At 47.9% G+C, this 22287-nt stretch overlaps 1 protein-coding gene across 7 annotated transcripts in view; it reads right to left on the bottom strand.

The window, feature by feature from the left end:
• CMTM7 (CKLF like MARVEL transmembrane domain containing 7) overlaps positions 1-22287 on the bottom strand; it is a 50444-nt gene that overhangs the window by 10914 nt on the left and 17243 nt on the right. For 6 of the 7 annotated variants that reach the window (XM_042956761.1, XM_042956762.1, XM_042956766.1 and 3 more), the window contains exon 2: positions 1531-1704. In XM_042956761.1, the coding sequence (XP_042812695.1) occupies positions 1531-1704 (174 nt within the window). Of the gene's footprint in view, positions 1-1530; positions 1705-17487; positions 17875-22287 lie in introns of those variants that run through there. The other variant, XM_042956767.1, reaches the window with a different exon arrangement.

Genomic DNA, 22287 nt, shown 5'->3' with positions numbered 1-22287 from the left:
TGCCAATCATTTATCTGATAAGGAACTTCTAATTAAAATATACAAAAGACTGAGAATTCGGTAATAAAATGACAACCCAGTCAAAAATGGGCAAAGGATCTGAATAGACATTTCTCTAAAGAAGATACATGAATGGCCAAAAAGCTCACGAAACGATGATTGACATCAACGGTCATCAGAGAAACACAAATCAAAACCATGAGATACCACTTCATATCGTTAGAGTGACTAAAATCAGAAAGTAAGAAAATGACGAGATGACGAGTACTGATAAGGATGTGGGGAAATCGGACCCCTCCTACACTGCTGATGGGAATATAAAATGGTGCGGTCACTTTGGAAAAAAGTCTGGCAGCTCCTCAAACAATTAAACACAGTTACCACGGGAACCAGCAATTCCACTCTCTGGTATATTCCCTAGCGAAATGAAAACACGTCCACGCAAAAAGCTTGTACGTGAATGTTCACAGCAGCATTATTCATGATAGCCAAAAGGTGGAAACAACCCAAATGTCCATCAGAATAAACAGAATGTGGTATATCCTTTTAATGGAATATTCCTTGACTATTAACAAAAATGGAAGTACTGACCCCTGCTACAACATAGAAAAACCATGAAAACACTCTCGGTGAAAGAAACCCGTGACAGAAGACCACACATATGCTTCCATTTACAGGAAATGTCAAGAAGAGGAAGATTCATAGAGACAGAAAGTAGATTAGTGGTTGCTTAAGGTTGGAGGGGATGAAAGGTAGGAGGTGACAGCTAAAGCATACGGGGTTTCTTTTTGAAGCGAGGAAAATGTTCTAAAATTGACTATGGCGATGGTTGCACAACTCTGGGAAGATAGCAAAATCTGGAGAATTGTACACTTTAAATAGGCAATGGTCCGGCATGTGAAGTATATGTCAACCAAGCTTATAAAAAAATAATAGAGGGGCGCCTGGGTAGCTCAGTTAAGTGTCCGACTTCGGCTCAGGTCATGATCTCTCGGTTCATGAGTTCAAGCACCACGTCGGGCTCTGTGCTGACAGCTCGGAGCCTGGAGCCTGCTTCGGATTCTGTGTCTCCCTCTCTCTCTGCCCCTCCCCTGCTCACGCTCTGTCTCTCAAAAAATAAATAAACATTTAAAAAATTTTTTTTAAATAACAGAGTGGAAAGAAAAAAATCCTGGAAACTTCCGAAATCTTTCCTCGGACTCTGCCGGTCCTTTTAGCTGATGAATCTTACCATTCAGCACTCCCAACAGTATAAATCCCCATCGCCTTTAGGAGCTTCTTCCTCCAAACTCACACACATGGCCCGTTTCCTGCCACTCGGGAAAATAAACACTGAGGCAGGAGGCACAGCAGGACACAGGCAGAGATGTCCGGCAGACATTGGGACGTGCAGGGCCACGGCAGGAAGAGACGGAGAAAGAGCAGGCGGACGCCGGGGGGCGCAGTTGGGACAGATTCTGTTGGGTCTCAGTGCCTCAGCTAATACCCTGACTTCCGGGTGCCCAGAATCGGGCCCGGCCACTCCCTTACCGACAGGGGCCAGCTGATGCAGGTGAGCACGCGGTAGAGACGGAACAGATGCACCAGGTAAAAGACGAGGATCATTATCAAGTTGCAGATGGTGACCACTTCAAAGTAGCTGTAGGCACTGTACCTGGTCCACACAGAACTCCTCACGCAGATGAAGGCGATCAGCAGAGTGACCTGGGACAGAAATACAGGCACATCAGAGAAACGCCCGGCCAGGACGGCCACCCAGGGAACAGACAACAACAGGACATTGAGGAACCGCTGCGATTCAGGTTATTTCCTCACAGACTGGCTGCAAAGTTGGGAAAGTGCACTTTCCCATAGTGCGAGCCTTTAAAACACGCCGGTCGCGGGGCACCTGGGTGGCTCAGTCGGTTGAGTGAACGACTTCGGCTCAGGTCAGGATCTCACAGTTTCGTGAGTTCACGCCCCCTATCGGGCTCTGTGCTGACAGTGCAGAGCCTGCTTAGGATTCTCTCTCTCTGTCCCCGTCCTGATTGCGCGCCCGCTCTCTCTCTCTCAAAATAAGCAAGCTTGGAGCGCCTGGGTGGCTCAGTCGGTTAAGCGTCCGACTTCAGCTCAGGTCACGATCTCGCGGTCCGTGAGTTCGAGCCCCGCGTCGGGCTCTGGGCTGACGGCTCAGAGCCTGGAGCCTGCTTCCGATTCTGTGTCTCCCTCTCTCTCTGCCCCTCCCCCGTTCATGCTCTGTCTCTGTCTCAAAAATAAATAAACATTAAAAAAAAAAAGTTAAAAAAAAAACAACAAAATAAACAAGTTTTAAAAAAAAGGAAAAAAAAAGAAAGAAAGAAAATGTGAGTCTCTAATGAGCATCAAATCACAAAATGTATCTGACACCGGTTCAAGTGGTGTGAAAAATGCTCTATTTTCTCAAGCCCCTCATTTCTAGCGTCTGTCCAACTGCTCCGAACAGATACGAAGGCTGGGAAAGACTCTGGCATGAAGAGAGTGCTCTGCTTGTCAAATCCAAACAGCGGTGTGCAGAGGGACCCTCGACATTTGCGTATTCCCCTTTGCTAATGAGCAACAGGAGTAATTTTCATTTTTTCGGTTCCTCTCAAGCCGGCCAGCCTTGGTAATAGAATGATTCATGCCTTGAGGCTGTTTTAAAGCTCCGAGGGGAGCTCTGCTTCACTCGGGACTATGCGTGATCTCGCCAGGGCTCTGCTGATTATCAGTCCCCATTTGCAGGCCTCCCGGTCTATGGGTGTCCCCACCTCGCGCTGACCCCTCCCGCACTGGGGCGTTCAAGGCCTGCCTTAAAATGCAGCGAATTCAGGATTATGAGGCGTGATTCCTGGGTGAAGAGGCAATTTTGTGCTTAACTGAATGCAAAGATTAGAATAATTTGTACAACTCTTCATCTGTGACAGAGCCACCTCTTTCCCATGATGACACAGACATGTGGGAGTTTCCAGTGAACAAAAGGGGTCCGGGCAGGTCTTCCTCTACGAACTCCCAGGGCCCGAGGACCTTCAGCAGGAAGGACATTATCGTTCTACCGCAAACCATCACAAACCTCTCTGCGGAACATGCTTGTAAAGTAAGACTTCCCGAACCCTGTTCAACTGGCCTAATGCCACCTATCTACTGTGTGCTCTTCTTCTGGGAATCCCAGCTTTGGAAAATCACATTTAGACTCCAGATGGTATGTACTAATGCATACAACTAAAAGCTTCCTTTTTGCCCAATAATTCATGCATCCCTACTTTAAATGGCCAGCATTGCAGCTAATGCGCTCTAAAAAAAGAAAGAAAGAAAAGAAAGAAAGAAAGAAAGAAAGAAAGAAAGAAAGAAAGAAAGATCTGACACCAAACTTTTCAGAACTTTTCTAAGGCCAGCAGGTAACCTCTGCAAAATGATGGAGACCCCTGAATCCTCTAGATCGATATTCTGGGGGCAGCCAGAAAGGTGAAGCAGAAGAATGAGCAAGCAAGAGCATGGTGGAGAAAAGGCCCTGGGGTGCTCATTCTCCCCCACCCCAACCACGGCCCCCTCAGACCTCTTCTTGTTTCCAGCCAGAGAAGCAAATCAAACACCACAGCAGAATTGAGACAAACCGAAGTAGGAGTTCTGATTTCAGGGCTAAGGACGGCTGGGAGGCTTCTGGAAGGCAGACGTGATTCTGTGTAGAGTAACTTCAATGTGATACCGTCCAAAGGAGTAATTCGTGCTCTCCAGCTCCTCTGATAAAGGCTCGTCCTTTTATATCAAACTGCCATTGACAGTTGAAAATAAAATATCGAACACAAACATCCAGAGGTTTAAAAGTAATGTTGCAAGCACCCCCAACTCAAAGCCAGGGTCTCACAGACCGGCTGTGGCACTGTTCAGAATCCCCAGAATCATCTCAGATTAGAAACCACCCCTTTCTCCCCCAAACTGTGTCATTTCTGACTCTATCAAAATGCTTACTAGAAAGAAGAGATGATTTTTGTGAAAGCAACAGAGGGTTTAAATTTCACACCTGGAACAGGCTGACATCACTTGAGAGAAATGAATGTCCCTCTCCCCCTCCCCCCACCCCCAACTCTGGAACTAAAACATCCTGGTCTTAACTCTACAGCAGGCGCCAGGCAGCCTCCTCAGGTTCTCAGTCTGGGTGGGTGTCCCTCAAGGGAGAAAAAGCATTTTGAAGTCTAAGATGGAACATTTCTGGAGAAGACTCAAGAGGCAGGCTTCGGGAGAAGCGTTCTTCTGAGCTGGGCAGCAGAAGCCTCCGGTGGTCTCGGGGGCCCTGCCACCTGCTGCCTGCAGTCTGTGCTCTGGAACATTCCCTCAGGAGGCTTGGTCTTCCTGTGCTCCTGCCGGAGTCTGGTCTGCTGAACACGCCTGCATCTGGCTGAAGATGGCACCAGACACCTTATGTTTCGAGAACCTCGGGCTGGATGTGGGCAGGTCACCCAACCCCACCTTCTCGCAAGGGTTTTTATCCTGACCTTGGAATAATGTATCAGCCAGGAAGACAAGCAGGGGAGAGAGAAGTCGCTGATGAAAGCCAACATCAAAAGGTCTCAGACCCAATTCTAAGAGGCTTTTCTGGAAAAGCCCAGGAGATGAAAGCCAGGCTTGTTCAAAAAGTCAGAGATGGGGCGAGTCCGTGATCGCAAAGTGCGCAAATCTGCAAGGAGGCCCATTAATGACTCCGCTTGGCTGTGGGCCGGCAGAAGAGGGATTTGATATGTTTCTAACTTTGGCTGAATTCTGCCCTGGGGTGGGAGGAAATTTACCCCACCTCCCTGTTAAAGCCCCCCCGGGTCAGCACCACCAAACAGCCTTTGTGGAACCTCACTGACACCCACGTGCAAGAGAACCCTCACCCAGCTTATTTCCTCTGCGTCCTCCTTTCACTCACCAATCTATCATCAGCCTTTTGGTTATAGGCTCCTTCCCACCCTCCCAAACCCCAGCACACAGTTTTGTTCTGTATCCAAAAATAAAAATGCCCTTGAAAACACAAGAGGCGAGGGGGAATAACCTAAAAAACGTTATGTCAGGGGTCGTCAGGTGCAGGCCGCTAGCATCCGGCTAATTAATGCACTAGTTTCTGAATCTCACCATGCAGCAAAATACCTACAGCTTATTAAAAACCAAATATGCTTGTCTGTGCTGGGACTATTTCTGGAAGGACACATAAGAAACCGGTAACAGTGGTTGCCTCTGGGGAGAACTGATCATTTAGTGGTTTTTTAAATTTGCTGTTTTCTTTTCTTGTGTTATAAAAATCACACATTAAGCTGTAAAAAAGCTAATGACATGTCTTGGAGATCTTTAATGGCACATGTATAGACTTACCCTTTTCTTCCAACTGGCTGCGGATTTATTTGACCCAGTGTTTGTCAACCTCAGCACTACTGACATTTGGGGCTGGGTAATTTTTTGGTGGGGACTGTCCTGTAGCACGGTTAGCAGCATCCTGTCCCCCACCCACAAAATGCCAGGTGCTACTAAGCACCTCCCCAGGCACAATAACCAAAAATGTCTCCAGATGTTGGCAAAGATCCTGGGGGGCGGGGGGGGGGCACCCCCTCTGGTCAGGAAGTACCACCTTACACAATCTTTTACTGATGGGCATTTGTCACATCCCCAGCTTCTTGCAAGTACACATCATCCTGCAAAAGAATATTCTTGGACAAGCTGCTTTCTGCATGTAAGGTTCTCAGAAGTGAAATGATGAAGTGAAAGCATATTCACAGGCAAGATTTTGATATTTGCTGCCAAAATGCTATCCAAAAAAAAAAAAAAAAGATGAGTTCCCCCGCATAGGGAGCCTTGCTCACACAGATTATTATCAGTATTTAAAAAGAAAGGAAATGATATCTTTTATTTAATCTTAATTTCCCTGATAACTAGTGGGCTGCATATCTTTTCATAAGTTTATTATAGATTTGATATTTATATTCTGAATATTAACCTATTGCCTGTTGCGGATACTGCAAATATATTCTCTCAGCTGCCTTTAGTTTTTGTCTTTTCTATTACTGAGATTTAAAATTTTTTATGCAGTCGAATCTACACATTATTTTTTACAGCTTCTGGGTTTTGTGGGGTTTTTTAAATGTTTATTTATTTATTTTGAGAGAGAGTGAGTGGAAGAGGGGCAGAGAGAGGGAGGGAGACAGGATCCCAAGCAGGCTCCGCACTGTCAGCACAGAGCCCTAAGTGGGGCTCGAACTCACGAACCGCGAGATCATGACCCGAGCCGAAATCAAGAGTCGGATGCTCAACAAACTGAGCCAACCAGGCGCCCTGGGGTTGTGTCTCAAGCTCCACCTGCAGGTTCTGGTCCCAGTTTCTGCTGCTTCTCTGGGCACACTGGGCTCCCAGAGTGCCTCAAGGGCTGCCCCCCTCAGGTGGGTCCCCAGTATTCTCTCTGACGGAACCTTTGTGATTGTACTAAACCTATTTGGTGTTTGGTTAGATGTGTATTTGCTTGTTGGTCACCTTGTTTACTACCCTTCTCCCAACTACTCGAGGGACTCTGCTGGTTTCACTCTTACTCTCTCCTCCTAGCAGAGTGCCCTGCACATAATAGGTAGGGAATTCAACACCGAGGGAATGGATGGTTTCTGGGGTCATCCTGCCATCCTCTGTGCCAGCTCTGTGACACTCCATTGCATTAAACAAAAACAAAAAACCACGTCTCCCTCCCTTACTGGGCTCAAGCGCTTTGAGAAGAGAATCGCGCTTTTTTGTTAAACTTCACTTCGGGACCTAGCACAAAGGACTTTTGGAGGCTGCTAACACCTGTCAAAGTTGGCTGATGGACTCATTAACTGCCCCAGGAGGTCTGGCATCCAGGATCTCCAGGGTATCGGTGAGTATGGTCTGTGAAGGAGCCAGAACATTCTCAGCGTGTTATTGAGGCCAGGCCACGCTCCCCTGTCCCTAATCAGTTTTGCACCACAGAGCCCGGACGGCACTCTGGGCAACATCACGTCACCCACGTCACCACCGCTCTTGGCTAGCAAAGGTCATCAGGTCACACTCAGACTACGGAGACGGAACGCTCAACTTGTCAAAAACATCATTATATCAGAAAGGATCAGAAGCACCACTGACACTTATTATGTAGCAAACTTGGTGGTTCGGTCCTTACATTGAACCAAACTGAAATGGCAATTTTTTTTTTTTTGCAAGTAGTAGTTTCTCTAGTTTGTTTCTCTTTCAGTATCCGACTCGATTTCCTAGTCTCTGTTGTGGCTGAGTCAATTTCACGAACGAAAGCAACGTCCTCTGCCGCTTGCTCCCACCATGACCGGGGGAGGGGAGGACACGCGGCTTTGCGTATGTGCGGGCAGTAGGCGGCCACCTCCCCCGAGAAGTGGGTCAGCAGAGGGGACCAAGGGCAACTGAGACAACGTGGAGATGCCACAGGGAATGGGGGATTCAACCACAAAGGGAAAGGCCTATTGGCACGGCTCCTCGTGAGCCAAGGAGGCCGAGGTACAGAGACGGGAAGCACTCGGCACCAATCGCCCCCGCTCACACGTCTGAGCCGGGCATGGACACAGGCTGGCCCGCTGCAGCACGCTCCCCGGCGTCCTGTTGCCATGGCAGTGATGGCTGGAGCCCTGGAGCCCCAAAGCCACGTCTCCCAAGGACATCCCAGCCTGAACACTGGCTACTGAATGTCTGTCGGCAAAGCGAACGGGGAGAGAGAGAGGAATGGGCGGGGTGGGTCTTTTTGTTCCAATTTACTCTCCTTTCTGGTGATGACAATTCAAAAACCATTTTCTGCCTACTTTGGCTAGGGACTAGCGACAATCATCAGCGGAACAGACACAGTCCTTGCCCTCCTGGAGCTCACGGTCTAAAGGAAGAGATCAACACCCACGTCCACATGCTCACAAATTCTTCACCATAAACTGAGATAAGCTAAGAAGGAAAGAATCCACAGGGTTTTCCAAAGATCGCAAGAAATTTAGAAGAACTTGATGTAGCTTGAAGGGTCTGGAGTTCACTCCCACGGAAACCGCCCAGGGGCGAAGGGAGCACTGGCAGAGGCAGGCCACGCTAACTCCTGTCACCCCGGCAGCAGCGCCCCCAACACGGCCAGGCAGCACTGTGCCCCATTCACACATCTGAGGACGGGGAGGACCAGGGGTGGGTCACTTGCCACGGATGGTCGATGGTGGGGCCAGAGCACAAACCCAGACTCCCAAGACTCTGTGAGTGTGTTCCAGGGGGACGGGCTGCCATGTCTCAGAGGCTTCAGCTTGGACCCAACCCACCCAGGGTCATCACGTCCGTTCCCAAGTCAGCAAGCAGGAGTCCTCCTGCAGAGACGTCTGAGAAGGTGGTGACCGGAGGGGCTACAAAGAACGAGCCCCCTCCATGGAGGGGAGGCATCGCCCACCTTTCTTCCTCTCAGGTTTCTTTAAGGAACTTTCTCAACGTTTGCTCTGGAGAAATCTGAACTGCGTTCCTGCTCAGCAGCTGGCCCTCAGTGAGACCAGTTCGAGTGGTGGCACCAACGGAGGAGGGACAGTTGGGACAAATCCCCGGAGCTTTTGGGGGAGAGGGGAGGGATACAGGGGATGGTACCCAATGAAAGGACACGGGGCTTGGCCAGCAGGTTGAATCCAGTCCCCACAGCCACCTCTTCTCTGTTTCACATTTGGTTTTCTTTCTGCCATGTCTTCTCTGTCACCGTCGCTGATAGCACACTGCCCTCCTTGACCTGCTCTACAAATGACAGGTACTACCCTTTCTGAGTGCTTACTCTTCCTCTCTCTGGGCACTGAGCTAAGGACTCTTCAATTTTTAAACAAGTTTACCCTCACGACAGTCCCAGTACTGTTATCACTGTCTTTTCACGAGGAAACCTGAAGCACAGAGAGGTTAAGCAACTTGTTCAAAGTCACACAGTCAGGCGGAGGAACCAGCTGGGCCCCTGGCATGGCCCTGAGGTCTAACCACTGCACTGCTCTGCCTACAGGGCCTGTTCCTCTTCACAGCCCCCTCTCCCAGGTTTTGGACTCTGTTTTCAGCAAGGACTTGAATCCTTTGTCCTGACCCCCTGGGAGCAAGCACCGAACGTTGCCTGGGACTCTGCATGATGGAAGGGAAGCCCTGCTCTGCCTCAGCTTCCCTCATGCTGGAAGCAGGGCTCTGGGGCTCCAACTCAGAAATGGCCTGTAAGGAATGGGATTCATGTCAAGTCTCCTGCTTAAACCAAAGATACTCAAAGGTATAATCAACACTGTTCATTACAGAAAATCAATTCATGCAAGTATCTATTTAAGAAAATAAAAATCAGGGGCTCCTGGGTGGCTCAGTCGGTCGAGTGTCCGACTTCGGCTCAGGTCATGACTTCATGGTTCATGAGTTCGAGCCCCGCATCGGGCCCTGTGATGACAGTGTGGGGCCTGGAACCTGCTTTGGATTCTGTGTCTCCTCCCTCTCTCTCTGCCCCCTCCCCCGCTCATGTTCTGTCTCCCTCTCTCTCAAAAGTGAATAAACATTAAAAAAATTTTTTTAAAAAGAAAAGAACAATCACCTATCCTGCTTCTCAGGGATAACCACCACCCCTGGCATTTTGGAGGATTTCTTTCCACCTATGTGTGTTTAAAGCATATATGTATTATTTTTCCTTTTCAAAGATTGGCTCATACTGCATATATAGTTTTATATTCTGCTTCTAAAAAGGTAATTATTTTATCATTTGTAGATGCTACTTATTCAGTTATTCTGCTTCAGAGACCTTATCACTGCCCAGCAAAGCTGTTTATTTTACCTGTTTATTATTATTATTATTATTATTATTATTGTCTGTCATCTCTGAATGTAAGCCCCACGATGATGGGGATTTTAATCTGTTTTGTTCACTGTTATTTCCCCAGTGCCAGGAACCCTGAATGGTACACGTGTTGTCCGTGGATATTTGGTAAATACGTGAATGAATACATGACTGAATGCGATTTGATGTCCGTTTCCTGAGACCTATGTTCCAGGCACTGTGCTGGGCCGCATTCTCGTTCACTCACGCCCGGGAGGGGAGTGAGATGGATGGGGGAGGAAGGTAAAAGCATCACTCTGGAGAGGCCCTACTTTTACATGTGGGGTGAGACATGTAGGACTCACTTTTATCCTGTGCATCCTAAAACGAGTAGGCGCTTTAAACCCAGAAGCCAGGGCCCATCAGGAAACTGTGTGAATTACAACCTGCATGCACATGTCCAGATGTAGACCGTGCCACAGCAAAGCTTTAGTTTGAGACAAGCTGACTATTAAGCTCATATCCCAGCCAAGACTGCCTCTGCCCGCTGTACGCCTACTTGTGAGTACACAGGCAGGGACCCGGACTCAGCCCCTGCTGCATCCCCAGTGCCCAGCCCCAGTGCACTGGCCTTCAATGGTAAACGCAGACCTGAGCTTGGGGTTAGGCTGGATTCTCAACAGCAACCTTCGGGTAAAAATGGCTGGCAGGCTGGGGGCAGCTTCTTTTCTGTAATCATTTCCCCCTCAGGCTCTCCAGGGTTTATAGAAAGGCAGCACTGAATGCAGGGCTTTGCTCTTAGGCATAAGCAGAAGAGAGGCTGCCCGAGCAGATGCCAACATGGCGAGCGAATGGGATGCCCAGCAATTTAGACACAGACTGAAATATTGAGGGGTGAGACGAAACACAGTAGAAGATCTGCTCTACAATAATATGGGAGCAAGTGGGCTCTGTGCTGACAGCTCAGAGCCTAGGGCCTGTTTCAGATTCTGTGTCTCCCTCTCTGTCTCTGCCCCTCCCCCACTTGTGCTCTGTCTCTCTCTCTCAAAAACAAACACTTTTTTTAAAAAAAGGAGGGGGGCGGAACTCAAGGCAAAGGCAGGTGCTCCAGGGGAGCCGGACTTGAGGCTACAGTGAGTAAGCCACCCACTCAGGTCACCTCAGGTGACAGCGTTTGTCGTGAGGGCACGGGGAGCCACCTCAGCCCCTCTCAGACAAGCCTGGGGACGCACTGGTGGGCCTTTCTCCTTGCTCAAGGTACAGCTTACAAGTGGGCACTTCTCTCCACCTCTCTTATCACACTCTCCACAGGGAACACCCCCATTCACCAGTCACCTCCCAGAACCAGGCCCCTGCGCAGGCCCAGCATCTCCCTATGTCCCGCGGACAATGTGGTCTTTGCTGCAGCCAGCTGGATCCAGGGTCAGGTGCCCAACAGAATTTTCCATGATGATGGAAATGTTGTCTCTACCTGTGCTGCGCAACATGACAGGCAACGGCAAGAGCGGAACACTTGGAATGTAGCTGACGTGACTGAGGAATTGAATGTTTAACGTCATTGATTTAAATTTAAATAGCCGCGTGTGGCTAGTGGCTACCGTGTCATACAGTTCTAGACGGCCCACGAAGCATTCTCTGCCCTTCTGTTCCCTGGACTGAAGGGGCCTCTCCCTCCTCCAACACTTCACTCCCATCCCTTTTCTGGCCTCTGCCATTATCCCCGTCCAGGTCTCATGCCCCCGAGAAGAAGAAACCTCTTTGTAGATCCAGGCAGGGTCTGGGCCTCCCTGGATCCCACAAAGCAGCCATTCAGTGAAAGAACTCACTCACCAGTGCTTGTCCTAGTCAGCTGGACCAGGCCTTTGCCCCTCCTTGGATTAAGTATCAGGCTTCTAGGAATGGCTGTTCGTATAGTCCAAAGAGGTTGGTGACCTTCCACAGATAGGAAGAGAGTGGATGCTCCAGCCATCAGATCTGTTCTATAGAAATCCAGTTATATTTCTGAAAGGCAGCTTGCCTTTGGTCCAACCGCCTCAGCTCAGTGGCTGGTGCCACGTCCCAGCTGCGTGGCCTCACTTTTCTATGCCTCAATTTCATCTTTCTTCATTCTTACAAGTGTACCTTATAAGGGTGTTGTGAGGGCAAAATGCGTTAACACATGTGCAGCTCTGTGCTTGACCCAAAAGAAGGATGTAACAAACAGTGAACATAATGTGTTTCTGTAATTCTAATTTGTAAGCCCCCCCTCCCCAGCGCCCTCCCTCAAGCACAGAGGCCTTGATGCTGCTGAGATTGGAATGTAATTTACATAAGATTAGTATGTAATCGGGGCGCCTGGGTGGCTCAGTCGGTTAAGCATCTGACTTCGGCTCAGGTCATGATCTCACGGTCCCGGTGAGTTCGAGCCCCGGCTCTGTGCTGACAGCTCAGAGCCTGGAGCCTGCTTCAGAATCTGTGTCTCCCTCTTCTCTCTGCCCCCTCCCCTGTTCATAATCTGTCTCTCTCTGTCTCAAAAATAAATTTAAAAAAATTAAAAAAAAAAAAGATTAGTATGTAATCTATCCTCCCCCCCAGCCCCTCCATTCCAAAATCAGTGGTGAGTCTTACAGTCAATAAAGTCTTAGAATCAAGGCAACCCAACATATTAATTCAGAAATGGGAAAACATAGAAAATATATTAAATGCTCTTTTTTTTTTCTTTTTTTTAAGATGGTAAATCCTAGAAAACTGGATAAAATCAGATGGGTAAAACCTCCGTGTGTAGCCATGGTCTTACAGGCAGAAGGAGCTAGTGTTTCCCAGAGGTTCCCTGATGAGGTGATTAACAAAATAAAAGAGTATGACTGCCAAAGAATCTTCTCCAGGACTGGTGGGAGCAGGACGGGCTTAACAGCCCCTGCTGGGACATGAGCGGTTTTTTTTTGTTTTTTTTTTGAAGTTACTGAAATAATACTGGTATGATCACTATTTCTGCACATGGCTAGTTTCCTTAGGCGTGGGGGTAAGTTCTATTATTACCCCCATTCCACAGATGAGGAAACTGAGGCATCTGGAGACATGTGGAAAGATTTTATGACTATTTGTCATAGAGCAAAAGCTAACTCCTACATCTGGTTTTAGAGTTTCCCTGGTTTCCCAGTTAGACAAGCCTTTTTTTTTTTTTTTTAATGTTTATTTTTTGAGAGAGAGAGAGAGGGAGAGAGAGAGAAAATGATCGGGGCAGGGGCAGAGATAGAGGGAGACACAGATTCCGAAGCAGGCTCCAGGTTCTGAGCCATCAGCACAGAGCCTGACGCGGGGCTAGAACTCACAGACCACAAGATCATGATGTGAGCCGAAGTCGTATGCTTAACCAACTAAGCCACTGAGGCGCCCCAAGCCTAGTTTTTATTTATTTATTTATTTTTTTAATTTTTTTTTTTTTAACGTTTATTTATTTTTGAGACAGAGAGAGACAGAGCATGGATGGGGGAGGGTCAGAGAGAGGGAGACACAGAATCTGAAACAGGCTCCGGGCTCTGAGCTGTCAGCACAGGGGCACGATGCTGGGCTCGAACTCACAGACCTCGAGATCGTGACCTGAGCCAAAGTCGGCGCTCAACCGACTGAGCCACCCAGGCGCCCCAAGCCTAGTTTTTAAAGTGGAAAGAAGAATCAAGTTATTTATTCAGTGATTATTTATTAAGGATCAACCTTGTAGCAGCCTTGTGCTCAGCACAAGGGATACAAGGCTACATTGCTTTCCACTTTGCCAAAGACGATCCCAAGGAAACCGTGATGCAGGGGAACTACTCCGTAATTTGGAGGCTATCCTGGGGAAGTAAATATTTGGAGAAGCTGTGGGGCCAGTCCCAGCAGGAAGCCTGGCATCCAGCCCTGGGCTCCTGCCAGAAGTGAGTGCCTGCTGAATTTGAGAATGTGGGTGTGGGAGGCCTTGATTAAAAACAGAGGCAGCGTAATGCCAAAAAAGTGCCAGCCTGGGGAAGAAGAAATTAGTCTGGGATAAAATATGACAAAGCAAGTATACAAGAACCATTAAGGGATTGTAAGCATGTGTCGCTGATGGAAAACCACAGTTGTTAAGGATGTATGATCATCATACGGTACCCAGTGAGGAGTGGAGAAGGAAGTCTTAAGTGTTGGCCAAAGGCTGGTGCCCAATTAGAATAAGTAGAGCTGAGTGGGAGCAATAAAGCATGGTCAGCAACTTCTCACTCAGCAAACACAATTACCAGCGGGCCAGTTAACCGCTCTGCGCCTCAGTTTCCTCATCTTTGCAAGGGGGATAATTAAACCTACCACACAGTGTTGATACGAGGATTAACTGAGCCGATTTGCGCCAAAACATTTAGAACAGCCTGGAACGTCTCTAGTAAACATTCATGAATGCTAGGTATTAAAAAAGTTCTTTCGGGGGTTTGTTGGGAAGAATAAATGGGATGTTTGAGAAGTTCTTAGCACACAGTGGCTCTTGAACAGTGACTGTCGGGGCGCCTGGGTGGCTCAGTCGGTTGAGCGTCCAACTTCGGCTCAGGTCATGATCTCACGGTCTGGTCCGTGAGTTCGAGCCCCACATTAAGCTCTGTGCTGACAGCTCAGAGCCTGGAGCCTGTTTCAGATTCTGTGTCTCCTTCTCTCTCTGACCCTCCCTCATTCATGCTCTGTCTCTCTCTGTCTCAAAAATAAATAAACGTTAAAAAAATTTAAAAATAAATAAATAAATAAATAAATAAATAAATAGTGACTGTCCTAAGTGCAGTGTGCTGTCACCAGGTGATGAGAACAATGTTAAGGACAGCTTAGACACAGGCCCTGTCCTAAAGGAGAAGGAGCCTCAGACCCAGACACAAGTACTGTAAAGGAGAACGAGCTAAATGCCACCAGGGAGGTGCGATTTATAAGGAAGGTCCTTGGAAAGGCAGGTGAGGCATGGCCTCTGCAGGGGCAGTCATGGCCTTAGTGAGGACTCTGTGGGAGACCGGATTTGAATATACAGAGAAGAGAAAATGGGGGCTTCCAAGCAGAGGAAGCATGACAAAGGAAGGCCTCGGGGTGCAAAAGCCCAGGGCATATTTGGGACTAGGCGACTTGTCCATTTTGGGCAAACCCCACATGTGTGTTAAGGGGCGTGGAGTGGGCATCAGATTCCAGGCTGAGAGAGTAGTTATTATGGACGGACAATGGGGAGCCAGTGAAGGTTACTGAGCAGAGAAGAACCACAGGCAGAAGTGGATTTCAGGAAAACGAATCCAATCACAGCATGCCGGAGATGGGGGAGAAGAGACTCAGGACTAGACTCGGCACCAGCCAGAGGGGACAGGTGGGCGAGGAGGTGGCCTCCGATGCACCAGACTGCATGATGATATGGGGAGCAGGCCCCCCTCCAACCACCAGGTCCCCGCAGCTGGTGAGTTCCAACAGGAAACTCCCCTTGCTGGCGCTTGCTGGCTCGGTAGGGAGGTGGCCGCCTCAGATTCCTCAGCCTGCTGACAAAATGCTGGAAAGGAGCTGGCAATCCATCTGTCCAAACACCTCCCCATGCGAAACCACAGATTAAAGGAAGTATGCCAGGCCTCCCCGCTTCTGCAGGCCATTAGCTATCCCCTCTCCTGCTCTCTGACCCAGTTCTGGAGAACGGCCTCCCAGAGAGGACCTCTCCTGCCTGCCCTCTGGCTGTCTGTGCTTCTGGAGAGCAGAAAGCCTGCCCATGGTGAACCTCCCGCTTCAAACAGGCAAAAGTGTGTGTGTGGGGGGGGAACACCTCACCCTTTCTTCCTCCCTCCTCTGGCTACCCTGTCCCCAGTTCAAAGGCTCGGTTAGGGCGCCCTATGACCTGCGACCCCAGGTTCAGAAGGCAGGTGTCAGGCAGGCCCTCCTCAGGGGTCTGCATTCTCCTTTGATCTCTCACTTCTGAGTCATCTCAGAGCCAGGCAAAAACACAGACCTCCCTTCAGAAAGCCCTCCGCCCCCTTGGCCTTCCCTTATTAAAAATAACCTCGGAAGGCTGAAACCCAGCCGCTCCCTGCGTTTCCCCTTCCTTACCCGACCCTGAGTCCTCTGTGCTGCCGCAAAAGCCACCTGGTGGTAAGACAAAGAGGGCCTTTCAGTCTCCACCAAGAGGCCCTGCTCCTGTCCCTGTCTGGGTGCCTTTGGAGGAAGCAGAGAGTGTGTGTCCTAAACAAAGCCTCCCCTCCTGCACCTGCCAATGGGGAACTAGACCACTCGGATACATCCAACACAAACACACTGCCTTCCAAGGGCACTACTGGTGGCAGGGCATTTAGGATCTCAGGAAGGTGAGGCAAACCAACTTGAATCTAGCTATGGGCTCGAATGCTTCTTCCTAAATCCCGTTTCTGAAAGGAGTTTCTGGGCAGAAGTGAGAAACATGCAAAACCAAAGAGAACAGCAATCACAGAAAGGAGAAAGAGAGACAAGGATTCAGAGAAACCCACATCAGACTATTAGTATGTGAATGTCTCAGAGGGATGGACTGAAAGTGGGTTGGGTCATGAGTAAGCTTAAGGATAAATTCTTTCTAGGCTATCAAAAACCCTCAACAAAATATCAGCATAGCAAATCCAACAATATATAAAAATATGCAGGTGCACAACAAGTAACTAAAGTTTATTCCAGGAGGCATGGCGGGTTCAACATTGGAAAATCAATGTAGATACCGTATTAACAGACCAAAAGAAGAAAAACCAGGTATGTGTATCAGCTGATGCTGAAAAAGCACTTGACAAAATTCAATACCCATTCATGACAAAAACTTCCAGCAAACTAGGATAGCAGGGTAATTCCTTAACCGGATAAAGGGCATGCACGTAAAAACCTACAGCTAATCTAAGACTCAGTGGTGACAGACTGTATGCTTTCCCCCTAAGGAACAAGGGAAGGTTATCACCTCTCACCAATCCTATTCAGCATATTTCTGGAAGCTGCAATAAGGTAAGAAAAAGAAATGAAAGACTGAAAAGGAAGAAATAAAACTTTTTTTTTAAGTATTTATTTGAGAGAGAGAGAGAGAGAGAGCACGCGTGACCATGAGCGTGAGCAGGGAAGGGGCAGAGATAGAGGGAAAGAGAATCCCAAGCAGGCTCTGTGCTAAGAGCCCCCCACGCAGGGCTCGAACCCCCAAACCAGGAGACCATGACCTGAGCCTAAATCAAGAGTTGGGAGCTGAACCCACTGAGCCACCCAGACACCCTGAAACTTTATTTGTAAACAACAGGGTACCGGTGTAGAAAAAATCTCCATAAAAAGATCTAAGAGCTAATCAATGAGTTTAGCATTATCAGAGGTTGCAAGCTCAATATACAAAAATCAATATATTAACAACAAACCATTGAAATCAAACGTTAAAAACACATAGGACTATTTACAGTAGCATCAAAAAAGAAAAAAGGAAATATTTATTAGGTAAATATATAACTTTACAATATGCTGAAAACTACAAAACACTGATAAAAGAGGGGCGCCTGGCTGGCTCAGTCGGATGAGCATCGAACTTTGGCTCGGGTCATGATCTCACAGTGAGTTCAAGCCCTGTTGTCGGGCTCTGTGCTGACAGCTCAGAGCCTGGGGCCTGCTTTGGATTCTGAGTCTCCCTCTCTCTCTGCCCCTTCCCCACTCTACTCTGTCTCTGTCTCTCTCTCGAAAAGAAACATTAACATTTTTTTAAAAAATACTGATCAAAGAAATCAGAGAAGACTTACATAAATGGAGAGGTATAACATGTTCATGGACTGGAAGGTGCAACATTACTGACATGCCAATTCTCCCCACGTTGATCTACAGACTCAACGAAATGCCAACCAAATCCCAGCAGGCTTCACAGGTACGTACTGATGAGCTGTACATGGTAAGGCAAAGGGGTTACAAGGTGGGGAGAAGGACCGACTACAAAGGAATGGCACAGGGGCATCTGGGGGGATGATGGGACTGTCCTCTATCTCGCTGTGGTGATAGGGACATGACTGTGCACTTGTCAACACAGAGCTCTTCGAAACTTTCTGAAATTGGTTGTGGTGATGGCAGCACGTATTCTGTGAATATACTAAAAACCACTGCACCTTTTATATGGCTGGAGATGGTGCGGCCAGACCACACAGTGGGAGGCTGCTGGGGATGAGAAAAAAGTCAGAGGCCCCAGCCCTCACTATGCTTTGCAAAGACCTCACTGTGGCATTTCCACAGTGGTTTCTCAGAACTCTGACTTTTCTCTGCCCTGGAATCTTATTGATGACAGAAAAACCGTCCAGAAACGCCCCTGCTACAGGAATGACACAGCCCCCAACACTCACAGCTCACCCACACCAGTGCCCAGGCGATTTTGGACTTGCCCAGTGATTCGCATTCTGACCCAGCACACATGTCCGTATACATAACAACTAGAACAACGGGGATCTTGAACATTGTCCTCCTACTGCACAGGAGAGAAATTTGAGACCAAGAAAAGAAACGTGATTTACCTAGGGCTACTCAGTTGATAGTGGCAAAGGCAAGGGCCAAGCCTATGCCCTTTCTTCATCGCTCTGACACCTCTCTGTCGGGTCAAAAATAGGAGCCTGGCACATAGCACATGCTCTATGCTGGATAGCTAAGTGCAAAATAAAACTTTTGCATACTCTGAATGGGGGTGAGTAAGTTCTCTCCACATGCTGACACTGACCTGTGCCAATCTAACTTTCCTATCAAAAGGACCAGCACAGACCCCTAGAAATAAGATGGGGACAGGCAAAGGGGAAAAAGAGGATGAAGGCCTTGTAGAAAATAGGACTATTATAAGTATGAAGAACAGATCCCATTGATTTCTGGGGAAAGGATTAAAGATCTCACTAGGACACCAAGAAGAGGTAGCAGAATAATAACTAACATTTCCTCAGAGCTCAAATACTTCATACAGGATCTGCACAGTAACCTGGGGAGCAGGTAATACCACCATCCCCATTTTGTAGATGAGGAAACTGAGGCACAAAGAGGTTAGGTGACTTACCCAAGATCTCACTCCCACAGTGGGAATTTTACTAGCTGTGTGACCTGGGACAGCTACATAACCTTCCAGAACCTCAGACTTCCCATTTGGAAAGTGGAGACGAAAGACAGTACCCCACTTAGAGGTAATACCAAAAAAAAAAACCAAAAACAAAACACTGAGCACAGCACCGGGGCAAATTACATGCTCTACATATACTGAGGGGAAAAGAAAACACTCATGTGGTCCATGGAACAATTCTATTACGGTAAACCATCTGCGGGCCTTATATCGCTACATTCTTGGGTTATCATTGCTTCTTCCTTCACTGACTTTCCCGGAAAGAGTCTTTTTCTGTGCATGAATTAGAAGCTAAGTAGAAACCACTGCTTCATCAGCCTCCCTTTTCTTCCCAGTGGAGAGGGCTCTTTCAGCCCTGCTTGGCCTGTATTTTTCTTCACCTCTCTCCCTGGCCCCAAGGAACAGAGATTGACATTGACTTACAGTGGACATCTGTTCAGGGGCAGATGGCCTGTGTGATTTGAATATTTATTGTCTCAGTAATTTGTACTTTACATCTTCTGAAAGTAAGAAGGCAGCCTTAGTAAGAAATGCCAAATACACAGGGAGGAGCAGAGATCTGCACCAGATAGGAACTGTGAACACAGGGTTGAAGTACCATTACCAAGAGCAACAAGTAAGTACACACTTTCAAAGTCGATGCAAAGTTAAGAATAAAAATTGAACCAAGAAAGCTTAGGTTGGTCATTAGGATTGAGGGGGTGGAGAGAGCTCCCTGGAAATAAACTCTGAAATGTGTCCCCTGCCCAAACTGGCAATTGTGGGGCAGACACTGAGGAGAGAAGAAAATAAATTATTACGTGTTACAGAACCCCATGCTACGACTTCTAATATATACTGTTAAATTATGACAGCAAGGTGAAAAGCATCAAAATAACAAGGTGCCCACATTATAATGGAGGGATCAGGATGACATCAGCTAAGCCCACTCATCAATCTTAGTACCATGAAAACAGAGCTAACCAGACATCATGCACCTCCTGATGGAAATACACATCACCACCCATGATGTGGCCTTGTAACAAACAAACAAGTCGAAATCTGATGAACCTCTGTATCTAATTGACAATTTGTAGAAAATACGGAGGACTGGAGAACTTGTTAACGACACCATAGGGATGCATTCAGACACATCTACTCAGTAGGCATGAACCACAGGAATGAATGACTAGATTTTTATTCAAGTAATAAATTGTAAGGAAAAAGAAGGAGGGGGAGGAATGCACAGATTAAAAGGGCGTCTGGGTGGCTCAGTCAGTTAAGCATTAAAAAACGTTAAAAAAAAAAGAAACTTGAGACACATAAATGAAGTAAAATGTGTAGTTTTTGTTTGTATCCTGATTTGAACAAACCAACTGTTTAAACACACACACACACACACACACACACACACACACACACACCTTGTAATTTCAAGGAGAGAGAGAGAGAGAATAGAGAGAAAGCAGAACCTGTGATTATAATCACTTTGATTTCAGCCGCAAACTTCGTGTATACACTCAGGCAAGGACCGAACAGATCATGTTTGGAACTTGTGTGATGGTGGGGCCGTGGGTCAATTCTGTTTTTTCATACCTTTTTTTAGATCTAACTATATTAATGTTGCTCTGAGCATATATAGGTGATAACATAAGACGTCAAAAATAAAATGCTAGATCTATAAAATATCTTCAATGCAAGATGCAGGTAAAACATAAATTAACAGGCTCATTGCACCATTAACTCCTCCGGCAGTTTCTAGGAGACAGGACAACGAGGGATTAGTTGTCAAAGCCTAACAGAACCACAACTAACTTACTTCTATGGCTGGCAGCAATTCCACTTCCCAGCACTACCGAAAAGCCCATTTTGTGAACTGACCAGGAAGCCTTCCAACCCTCTGCCCTCTCTCTCAACTCTGGGCCTCTGCAAAGGCTGTTCCTTCCTCCAGCAACTCTCCCGCCTTTTCCTCCTGCCTTGCCATTTCCCACGCTCAGGTCTCAGCCTGGAGGTTCCTCCCCTGGGAATGTCTGTCTGCAGACAAGGGAGGATCCCTGCCTGTGATCTGTGCGGACACTAACCAGACTTCGGATTCAAAGGTGCTCTTCCTTGCACATTTTTGCTTCCCTCTGGTCAGGGGAGTAACTTACCAATGCTGTCGGCCAGACCAGGGAGCGGTTACCGCGTCACAATGTGCCAAAGTCAAACCTCGCGGAAGCGTGTCAGGCACGCGGAGCATCACTGCCAAAGTGGGAGGAGTCAAAAGCCAGCGTATGAGCCCAGCGCCGATGGCTTTTACTTCTTTTATGGACTCTTCCAAGGAATGCTGCATTGCTCACACCCTTGATGGCATGAAAGATGACAGGGTGTATAAAAGTACTTTAAGGGGCGCCTGGGTGGCGCAGTCGGTTCAGCGTCCGACTTCAGCCAGGTCACGATCTCGCGGTCCGCGAGTTCGAGCCCCGCGTCAGGCTCTGGGCTGATGGCTCGGAGCCTGGAGCCTGTTTCCGATTCTGTGTCTCCCTCTCTCTCTGCCCCTCCCCCGTTCATGCTCTGTCTCTCTCTGTCCCAGAAATAAATAAAAAACGCTGAAAAAAAAAAAAATTAAAAAAAAAAAAAGTACTTTAAAAAAAAAAATTCAGAAGAGAAGGACTCTGACTGTAAAGAAGTCGTAGGAATATCTTAGGCAATTTATTTTCCTTCCTCAAGTTTTCTTTTTATACAGTCCCAAGAGCATGTAAAATGTCAACGAAGTTTAAAAGAGCTCTTCTAACGAGCATACAATAAAAATTCTACGTAAGAGATCTGTGTCATCACGTAATTAACATTTTTCTTTCTTAGCAGTGCCTAAAACAACGGTGCCTTAGAAGTGACGAAGCACGAGGCTTGTTCAAGGTCCACATTTTCTGCCGATGGGGGAGGGGCTGGCCTGCCTCGTTCATCGCCGGAGCCTCGGCCACTGGCAAGGGGCTGGGACAGAACAGGCGCTAAACATCTGCTGAGGTGACCTGAAGCAGGGCCTCTGCCAGGCAAAGGGGCCGTGACCAGAACCACACCAAGGGTTAGCACCTGAGCCATAAACAGACATCCCAAAGTGGGCCTGCCCTGTCTGGCCTTGGATTCTTTTCACCTTGAATCCGAAACAGTAATGCCCCTGTTCTGTGCTTCCTGGTGTTAAATTAGGAGCCCTGTCCTGACAGCCTGACAAACTGAGACACTTCTCTCATCCCGTGGCTTGTCTCCGATTTGCTTTGGCATAGGAACCCGCTGTTTTGACTGTGTGGGTCCGTGGAAACCTGTCAACTCAACTACGTCAAAACGAAAGGTGCTTTCACACTGGTGGCCAGGACAGCGGCTGTAACTTTACCAGAAACTTCAGGTGGGCATCGCAGCCTCTCCTTGCGAGGGTCCCACCTGCATCTTCCTCGGCCTCTCCTCCCTCGGGAGGGAGACCCCCCCACACACACCTCCGCGCCTTTCT

The sequence above is a fragment of the Panthera tigris genome, chromosome C2 (assembly GCF_018350195.1).
Source record: "Panthera tigris isolate Pti1 chromosome C2, P.tigris_Pti1_mat1.1, whole genome shotgun sequence".
NCBI classification, from domain to species: domain Eukaryota; kingdom Metazoa; phylum Chordata; class Mammalia; order Carnivora; family Felidae; genus Panthera; species Panthera tigris.
This window is presented reverse-complemented; position numbering and strand designations above follow the sequence as displayed.